We start from the raw sequence: 9,509 nt of genomic DNA, 5'->3' as shown, positions 1-9,509 counted from the left end.
ATATCAATCTTTATGTCTCGACTATTTCGAGACTCCTCGTCATGTCCGTGATCACATCCGGGACTTCGAACAAACTTCAGTACATCAAAATATATAAACTCATAATGAAACTGTCATCGTAACGTTAAGCGTGCGGACCCTACGGGTTCGAGAACAATGTATACATGACCGAGACATGTTTTCGGTCAATAACCAATAGCGGAACCTGGATGCTCATATTGGCTCCCACATATTCTTTGAAGATCTTTATCGGTCAGACCGCATAACAACATACTTTGTTCCCTTTGTCGTCGGTATCTCAATACCTAGTTCAATCTCGTTACCGGCAAGTCTCTTTACTCGTTTCGTAATACATCATCTCGCAACTAACTCATTAGTTGCAATGCTTGCAAGGCTTATGTGATGTGCACTACCGAGAGGGCCCAGAGATACCTCTCCGACAATCGGAGTGACAAATCCTAATCTCGAAATACGCCAACCCAACATGTACCTTTGGAGATACCTGTAGAGCTCCTTTATAATCACCCAGTTACGTTGTGACGTTTGGTAGCACATAAAGTGTTCCTCCGGCAAACGGGAGTTGCATAATCTCATAGTCATAGGAACATGTATAAGTCATGAAGAAAGCAATAGCAACATACTAAACGATTGGGTGCTAAGCTAATGGAATGGGTCATGTCAATCACATCATTCTCCTAATGATGTGACCCCGTTAATCAAATGACAACACATGTCTATGGTTAGGAAACATAACCATCTTCGATTAACAAGCTAGTCAAGTAGAGGCACACTAGTGACATTTAGTTTGTCTATGTATTCACACAAGTATTATGTTTCCGGATAATACAATTCTAACATGAAGAATAAACTTTTATCATGATATAAGGAAATAAATAATAACTTTATTATTGCCTCTAGGGCATATTTCCTTCACTTCTAGCCGGAACGTGGCTAGCTGGGCTAGACTCAGCCCAGGATACCACGCCTTGACGAACTCTAAGGCCCGGCGCGCTCCATCCCGAGCTGAAGAGCCCTTCCAAGCTTCAAGGCGGCCAGCCGCTACCTCCAGCCAGTCGGCAGTCCGACTTGGGGTGCGCGGTGCCTGCATGTCCGGCCACAGGGCGGCGATCGCCTGGGCGTCGACACGTTGAAGCCGGCGCAACATCCAGTGGGCCGGCCGAAGACAAGCCTCAATGCTCAGGATCTGCTCATTAAGGGTTCGGGGGGAGTCAGCGGCGATCTTCGCGCCATCCGCCCTCTGCCCTTCACGATCAGCCTCGATGGCCTGGTTGGTGGCGTCCGAGTGGCCAGGGAAGAAGTCTGCCAGGACAGGAAGGCAAAGAGCCAAATTAGAGATTAGAAGCCGGCTCGACCAACAGCCCGTAGCTCAAAGAATAAAAGTGAGGAGAGGCTCACCATCGACGAGATCCTCGATCTCATGGAAGCCGGAGGACAACATCGCCTCCTTGTCGGTCCAGGAGGAGGGCTCGGACGCGAATTCAGCAAGGAGGGCGGTCTCCTTGTCCTCCGCCTCTTTCTGGGCCTTCTTGAGCAGCTCCTTCTGCTCCGCCAGCTGCATGGCCAGCCGGTCGCGCTCCTCAGCCAGCTGGCCGCACTCCTTCTCCTTGGTGCGCAGGGCAGTGTTGGCCTCGCCCAGCTGCTGCTGCTGCAGGGCGGCGTTGGCCTCTGCTAAAGAAAGAAGAGAACAAGGTGTTAGTTACCAACAAGAAAGGAAAGTCGCCGAGGAGATCCGGCTCGACTGCTCAGCAGTCGGCCCGAATCGCGAGGACTACAGCCCGCGGGCGCGCCAGCGCGCCCCCGCGAAGAAAGAGTCACCAACAGAAAAAAATAGTCGTCGGGGAGATCCAGCCCGACTGCTTAGCAGTCGGCCCGAATCTCGGGGACTACAACCCGCGGGTGCGCCAGCGCGCCCCCGCAGAGAAGGAAGAGGACTCACTCCGGCTTTCCGACAAGTCGGAGGTCCACTTGGCCAGCTCCTCGATGTTGGCGTTGAAGGTGGTCACGCGAAGATTGTGGTAGTCCTGTGACAAAATTTCAGACAAGTATTAGTACTTGGAACTCGCCAATCAGAGTTCCGAGCCGCCTGCTCAGCAGCCGGCCCAAAACTCGGGGACTACACCCAGTGGGTGCGCTGGTGCGCCCCCACCGAGAAGGACGAGAAACAGAGACAAAGAAGAAGGGAATGTATCCGGATGGCTTCTCGCGATGCCAGATACGCCTTGGTGCAGTTCTTGATGGCATCGCCCTTGGCTCGTAGCTTGGCTTGGACGTCCAGAAGCGCCCGGTTCAATGGGCCCGTCCCGCCTCCCCGCACCCACCCAGTGGGCGCGGTGCTCGTCGCTTCGGTGTCCGAGATCGTGGAGCTCGCGGCACCGGTCTCCTGAGGGCGCGGCGCCTAAGCCGCCTTCGCGAGATGACGACGCGTTGGCGTGCCGACCTGGAGAACTAGGCCCGCCACCACCTCGTCTTCGGTTGGCGGCACCGGTGGGTCCGCCGGCTGCTCGCCTTGCACGCTCCCAGATGACGGCGGTGGCGGCACGATCACGTCCAGCATGGCGGTGTCGCCGCCATCCTTCTCCATGACCGGCTTCTCGCCGCCGGCCTCCCTAGTCTGCGCCGTCAACTCCGGGGGTGGCGGTGCGGAGTTCAGAGGAATAACAAAAACCGCCGACTGGCGGTGCGCGGCTTCTTCAGCTTGCTTCTTCACCGCGTCGGCGGCCTCGACCTCCGCCAGTCTCTTCTTGGCGGCGGCCTCCGCCTTCTCAGCCTCCGCCTTCTTCAGGCGGGCGGCTTCCTGCTCTTCACGCACCTCTCGTGCGTTCCGCTCTGTCGCCTCCCGGAGGTCGGCGGCAGGGTCAATCCGCCGAGTGGTGGCGGAAGTCTCCGCCGACCCTACGATGGAGGCGGCAGCGACCTTGTCAAGAGAGAGGGGAGCCCTGGACCCAAGGGCGACAAGCAAGCAAACTCAGACAAGATCAATGAAAGAAAAAATGAAAACGCAAGAAAGGTAGCACTTACGCGGAGACCAGCAGCGGCTTCTTCACTTCCTTGCGAAAGCGGTGGGCCTTTGCGGCCGCCTCGTCCCGCTTGGTCGCCGCGGCCGAGCCCTTGGGCTTCTTCGGCCGGCTGCTGAACAGGCTCGGCGCGGCCCTGCGCTTCTTCGCGCCGCCTTGGGTGTCCGGCGCGACAGAAGAGCTCGCGCCGGGCTGGCCGGCTCCTGGCTGGTGGCGTGGGGCGACCTCCTCCGCGTCATCGTTAGGCCAGTCCTCGAAACTGGCCCCGAGCCTCGGGCCACTCACTTCGCCGCTTCCTCCCTCGGCGTCGTCCTCCAAGGCCACCGCCCCCAAGTCGGGGTCGTCGACGTTGCTCTCCGCCCGGTCGGGGAGGAATTCGCGGGCCGGCCCCACGGTGCCGGCTGTCGGATGGAGGAGGGGGTTCTGACCAAAGTCGATTGGTCAGATTGGACAAGACGGACTCGGCGGCAAAGGAGTCAAAGAAAAAGGAAAAGAAACAACTCACCATGGGCGGAGAGTTGGCGCATGAATACGGCTCCTTGCCGAACTGCCACTCTCCCGTGAGCTCGCAGTTCGCAAGGTAGTTCACCATGTGGGCTACCTCCGCGTGAGGCATCTCCTTGGTACACAGACGACTCGGGTCCCGATGCCCGCTCATCTGGCAAATCATGTGGGGGCGACTTTGGAGTGGGCGCACTCGGCGCGCCACGAAGGCGGCCAGCAAATCCGGCCTGGTCAGGCCCTCCGACTGCGTCAACACTCAGAGTCGTGCGATGGCGCCGGCTCCTGCGGTCGTCAGCATCCTGGCCCGATACGACCAGTTGGGCTGCCTCCTAGCCGGCGGGCCGGTCACGTAGGCCGGCAGATTGACCCAGTCGCCCTCCGCGAAGACACTCTTCACGTAGAAGTACGACCGCTGCCACATCTTCACCGACTTTATCAGCCGGATGGGGGGGAACGTGTTGTCGGCCCCGACCTCCGCACAGCGATGAACGTGCCGCACTGAGCCGGCACGCATGCGGCTTGGGTGCCGAGCTTGGAGTAGAAGAACTCCCCCCAGAGCTCGATGGTGGGGAGAACGCGGAGGAAGCCTTCGCACAAGGCGACGAAGGCGGACAAGAGCACCACCGTGTTGGGGGTGAGGTGGTGCGGCTAGAGACCGTAGAATTCGAGAAAGGCGCGGAAGAAGCTGCTCGCCGAAAGGCCAAGGCCGCGTAGGCAATGCGAGCGGAAGACGACCCGCTCGCCCTCCTCCGGCGCCGGTGAGATTTCCTTCTTCGGCGTGAGGCGGACCCTCACGAAGTCCTTGCCAGGCAGCCATTGTGTCATGCGGAGGAAATCTATGTGATCATCGTGGACCTCTGAACCGTCCCGGGTGCCAGAGTGCACCGCGGGGGGCGTGGCGGCGAAAGAAGAGCTCATCGGGAACGGATCACCGCGGCGCTCAGCATAGCTTGGGGCGCGGCGGCGAGAGGAAGAAGAGAAGGAAGCAGTGAGGAGGAGGAGCGTGCGTGCTCTGCCGCTCTCCCTCCCCCCTACTTATAGACCAGTGGGTTGCGAAGCCGAGGGGGCGGGTGTGGGATTTACTACGCCCACTACCCCACGCCCCCCACGTTTGTCGCGCAAAATTATTGCGCGCAGTAACGCCGCGGGAATCTCAACCGTTCACCCCGACCGCAGCGGATCCGCTCGCGTGCCGAAGCGTGGTAGTGGTCGGCCCCGCCTGTAGGCGTGTCCCGTCGCGCGCGTGGGTGGGCAGACTGGCCCGACCGCTCGACGCCACGTGACAGGCCCGAAACGGGCGGCGGCCTGGAAGCTAGCACGCCACTTGGATCCCGCCGAGGCGTTCGAAAATTTTGGACAAGCCAGATTGGGCGAGTCCGACTCCCGCCAGTCGGCCCGGCAGAAATCGAACGAAGCTTCGCCTCAAGCACTCGGAGAAAGGAAACTGCTGAGGCTCCTCGACCAGTCGCCCGCGGCACCTCACCAGCTTGGGGGACTACTGTCGGAGTAATGGGCCACGGGTAGGCTAACCCGACGCCCATAGCCTTTCGAGACATCGGGGCTGACCACGCCCCTCAGGATGCCAAGGTAAAGAGCCGCCTTCTGGAAGCCGGCTGGAGAAATAGGCGGCTGCCCGTAGACGGCCGAGTCCAGAAGGCGAGGTCGAGACAAGCCGGCTCCTGCCAGGCGGCTTCCAGAGAAGCCGGCTCCGAGGAGTCGGCCCGCGGTCCCTTCGAAGCCCGTGCCCGCATCAAAGGGGACGGGACGGGGGATGGCTACAGTGCAGCCCATCCCCTCCCCTTCCAACGGGCTGGCGCGGCCACAGTGCGCTGTACCAACGAGGAGCCCCGCCCGGCGTGGCACTGTTGCCATGCTAGCCCTGACGTCACCACGGGCAGGCGGAGTCCTGCTCCCACGACGGCCTGTCTGTATGGCCCAAGGACGACGGGCCCCACCAGTCAGCGAGAGTCCAGAAGACGGCGAAGAGCCCTACCAATCGGACCCGATGGGAGTCGGCCCTTAGGAGTCGGCCTGCTCCTCCCACGGGCCCCACGCGCCATTAACCAGACAAGACGGGGAGTGGCTACAGTAATCGCCCGCCATGACGGCGGTGCTGTAGCCATGATCCTTCGACCAAGCCTGCGTCATTAGAAGCGCGACTACAGTGATCAGCAGCCGGCAAGACCCCCAAGCGGCGGGTACGGCCTGTCGGCTCCGTACCAGACCAGTCGGCGAGGCCCCCCGATCGGCGGGCCCCAGCAGTCGGCGGGGGCCCCCGATCGGCGGGCCCCAGCAGTCGGCGGAGAAGTCGGCGGCCGAAGAGACTGACGGCTGGGCCTGCGCCCAGTCATATTACCCTTGTACCCCTGGGGGTAGGCCTATATAAAACCCCCAAAGCACCCATGCAAAGGGTTCGGACCCATTAGAACTAGACCAGAGATATAGGAAGAAGAAAGCTAGCCTTGCCTTCTCCTCCCTCCAGCATACAGCTCGAGGAGCACCCTTGTACTCGCTTTGCCTTAGTGATCATGCGGAGACCCCGTAGAGCAGGACTAGGGGTGTTATCTCCTAGGAGAGCCCCGAACCTGGGTAAAGTACGCCGGCGATCGTGTCTACGCCTAATCCCGCTTCCGGGCATCGGTGACGTTCTACTCACTCCCACCATGATAAGCCATCCTTTGGCGTATGTCGCACCCAACCCCCGACGAGAGGTGATGGCTCGCACATTTCCAATTCATCTTTTTACTCCATTCCATACTTTATTCTGAAAAAAATTTATTTACATTTTTCATTAGACGAAGAGAGTACTAGTTGTTTTGCGTGATGGCATCCGTCTGGCGAGTTAGCAAAAATGGCGGCGCAGCTTGTATCATCCGAATTACCTCTCCGGTGGCAAGAGCGGCACATGCGTGCACCGAGGCAGGAGCCTAGCACTTGCACGAACATGTCGAACGGCCCGCCTTCGCGCACAGTCCAAAGGCCATCATCCATCATCACTCATCGCTCATCAGTAGCTCGCCTCCAAGTCACTGTAGCCAACCTCCTCTTCCCCGCGGAAAAGACGGGGCGTCAAGCCGTCAACCACCACCACACTACACCGGCTTCATCAAATTGCACCTGGGAAAGAGACGGACTGGGCCACCACCGCGGCGGCACTGCCTAGTGCTGCTGAGGATTTGATCAGGCAGGGATAACCCCATCCCCTTTCAAATCCTGCATTAAAGTGGAAGATCGAAATGACTAAAATACTGCTTGCACCGGTCCGCAACAAAGGAATCGCACCAAATTTGCTTGTTATCCTTTTCTTTTCACCTTTCTGTCCCGAGGATATCTTGTTCCAGTTCCATCTGCTTGCCAATGCTAGCTACTACTTGCTGCTTCCGGATCAGAGCGAATGTCCAGTTGGAGGCGACGCCATGATGGATGTGCTTGACTGACATATACTACGAGGAGCTACGAGGACCTCGGGCATGCGTGAGAGCTAATCAACTCTCGCTTAAAATATTACCCAGTGCCTGTGGTGCACTGCCACTGTTGTTCACGATAACTCCAACGATTAGTCCAGCACAAACTAATATAGCATTGCTTATCATGTTAGTAGTAGTGGTGGTGCATTAAGCACGGCAAACTAATATAGCATTGCGTACCATGTTAAGACGTCCGGTTGTTTCCTAGCTAATCTTCCAGCGCACTAATTGCGCCGCTCCAGAAAGATCCAAGAGTGCTCCAGCCGTGGCGCTGCCACTGGTGTTCATGATAACGCCAACAATCAATCGAACCCAACCCAAACAGCATTGCTCATGCATACACTACACGTAGTGCGATGGAGCAAGAAGCACAGCTAGCCTAGCCAGACGAAGACGGGCGTCCTGATCCTGATCCTGCATCGCACTAATTTTAGTCGCCTACTCAATCCTCCATCGCACTAATTGCGCCGCTCGAAAGAGATCCAGAGGGGACGGTTGAAGGAAGAAACGGTGAGGTGTTGCTCGGGGACGCAACCTTTTCGCAAAGCGCGGCTCCATTAGTCATTAGATACACGCACACTTACGGGAGCTGCCCCAAAAGCGCAGATTACTATACGCAAACGCGATCAGGATGGTGACAAGCAGATAGATCCTGGGACTTAAATTAAAGGCGATCAGTGCTGTTAAACCACGTACACATCGAGATGCCATTAGCCCGGGCACCACTGAGCTGCCACCGCGTACGCAGTGACGGTGCTACAATACTCTTGGCGATAGATAGTTTAATGTACAGCCTACACCGCTGTCCTTCCCTTTGGGGGCTTGAACGGAAAATTTAAGGTAGAAAAGTGGCCGGAGAGACGACGCGACCCCACGCCGGCCGGCCGGCCTGCGAAAGAACGGCTCCCGTGGTGCCATGGCACAGCTGGCCCTGCCTTTCCGGCCGGCGATGACGCACCTCGCCGGGGGCCGGGGCCAGTTAGCTAGCCACATTGGTCATTTGGCTCTGTTGTTAAACCAGGACGGGCTTTCTTGCGGTGAAGATAGCAGTAAGTGGCTTACAGGTGGGGCCTCCTTGTCATGCTTCGGTGAGTTGGCGTGCGAGCACGTTGTCTTCTGGCTCACGAGTCACACCGGCGGCGGGTCGCCTCCGTTGACAACGTCGACCGGCTTGGTGACGGCGGCGGCGGGGAGGAGGAGCGTGCGGCAGAGCGGGCAGCTGGGCTGGGAGCGGAGCCAGGCGTCGACGCACTCCGGGTGGAAGCAGTGGCCGCAGGGAGGGAGCGCCTTCACCTTGTCCCCGGCCACCAGCGCGCTGATGCAGATCGAGCACTCCACAGCCGCCGCCTGCTCCTCCTCGTCTCCACCGTCGCCCTTGTGCCGAGAAGGGGAGCGCGCCGGCGAGGAGGCGGGCGGGCTGTAGAGCGTGACGAGCAGCCCATTGATGGCGTCGGCGTCGAGGCCGGGCACGGGCGACGCCGCGGCGGACGAGGACGAGGCATCGCGGTCGGCGTCGCGGCGGGCGCGGCGGCGGCCGCACGCCCAGCGGAGGTAGAGGCAGACGGCGACGAAGGCGACGAGGAGGGCGAGCAGGCCGGCCAGCAGCGGCACCGCGCGGCCGCGCAGCGCGAAGTTGCTGTCGTCGACGTCGCCGTACCGCACCCTCTCCACCTGGTTCGTCGTCCCCGCGGCGCCCTCCTGCGCGGCCATCGGTTCTCTCCTTCTTCTCCCCGCGAACTCTGCAGGCACGCACGCACGCAAGCCTCGACGTGCACGAGCTTGGACTTCTTGGACTTATCAGCTAGTAGCAGCTAGCCCACCCTCTCACGCCATGTGCGGGGTGCGGACTTGTGGAGCTCTGGTGGTCAAAGGCAGCGCATGGGAGACCGAGCGCGCTGCCGGCCGGCCGGCTTGTGGTGCAGGCGATCGGTGGAAGGAGCGGGCGAGCGAGGAAATATCGTGGCAAGTGGCGGTGTGGCTCGGCCTGGCGAGAGAGCGATCGACCGGAGAGTGAGCGAGCTGCTGGACGGGGAGCGTGGTTTTAAAATTCAAAGTCCTCGGCCGTCCCTTTTAAGCTTGGAAAAATGGCTCCGGCCGGTGGGGCACAGGCGGAACGGAAGCTAGCCGCGAGGCCCGAGCTGATGGGCAACTGCCAACTTGGGCGTGACTGGATCGAGCCGGCACGCACGGCGGCATGCCGCACTGTGCTGTCGCCGTGGACTCGGCGATGCGATATTCTTCTTCTTAATTTGCAGGGAGGTGTAATATTCTCCGGTTCGGATCGCTGGTCACGATCCACAGGGGATGGACGACTTGTAGCAAGCGAGCTGCGCGCATGCATTCAGACCAATGGTTTTGCACTGCACCTACGGGGATCTTTGACTGGCGATAGTTTATTTTTCTTGGCGGATTTGTGGCTGGAACTTGTGACAGTTACATCGCCAAGGGTGAATTGGCCGTCGTACTCCTGCCGGCTAGACGGCTAGTGGCCATCTGCTTCGAG

At 59.6% G+C, this 9,509-nt stretch overlaps 2 protein-coding genes across 2 annotated transcripts; both read right to left on the bottom strand.

Annotated features, from left to right (window-relative positions):
- Positions 1–820: 820 nt before the first annotated feature.
- Positions 821–2,790, bottom strand: LOC123157126 (uncharacterized). The gene is made up of 3 exons (XM_044575397.1): positions 1,958–2,790; positions 1,417–1,686; positions 821–1,320 (listed from the first exon to the last, which is right to left on the bottom strand). The coding sequence occupies exons 2-3, from the start codon at positions 1,577–1,579 to the stop codon at positions 875–877; spliced, it is 609 nt and encodes a 202-aa protein (XP_044431332.1). The 5' UTR covers positions 1,580–1,686; positions 1,958–2,790; the 3' UTR covers positions 821–874.
- Positions 2,791–7,652: 4,862 nt separating this feature from the next.
- Positions 7,653–9,269, bottom strand: LOC123059803 (RING-H2 finger protein ATL66). Its single transcript, XM_044482314.1, has one exon. It carries the CDS (start codon positions 8,714–8,716, stop codon positions 8,135–8,137), a length of 582 nt encoding a protein of 193 aa, XP_044338249.1. The 5' UTR covers positions 8,717–9,269; the 3' UTR covers positions 7,653–8,134.
- Between the last annotated feature and the right edge of the window lie 240 nt (positions 9,270–9,509).

This window comes from Triticum aestivum, chromosome 1A (assembly GCF_018294505.1).
Source record: "Triticum aestivum cultivar Chinese Spring chromosome 1A, IWGSC CS RefSeq v2.1, whole genome shotgun sequence".
Taxonomy (NCBI): Eukaryota; Viridiplantae; Streptophyta; class Magnoliopsida; order Poales; family Poaceae; genus Triticum; species Triticum aestivum.
Note: the sequence above shows the minus strand (reverse complement) of the source record. Positions and strands in the feature narration are given on the sequence as shown.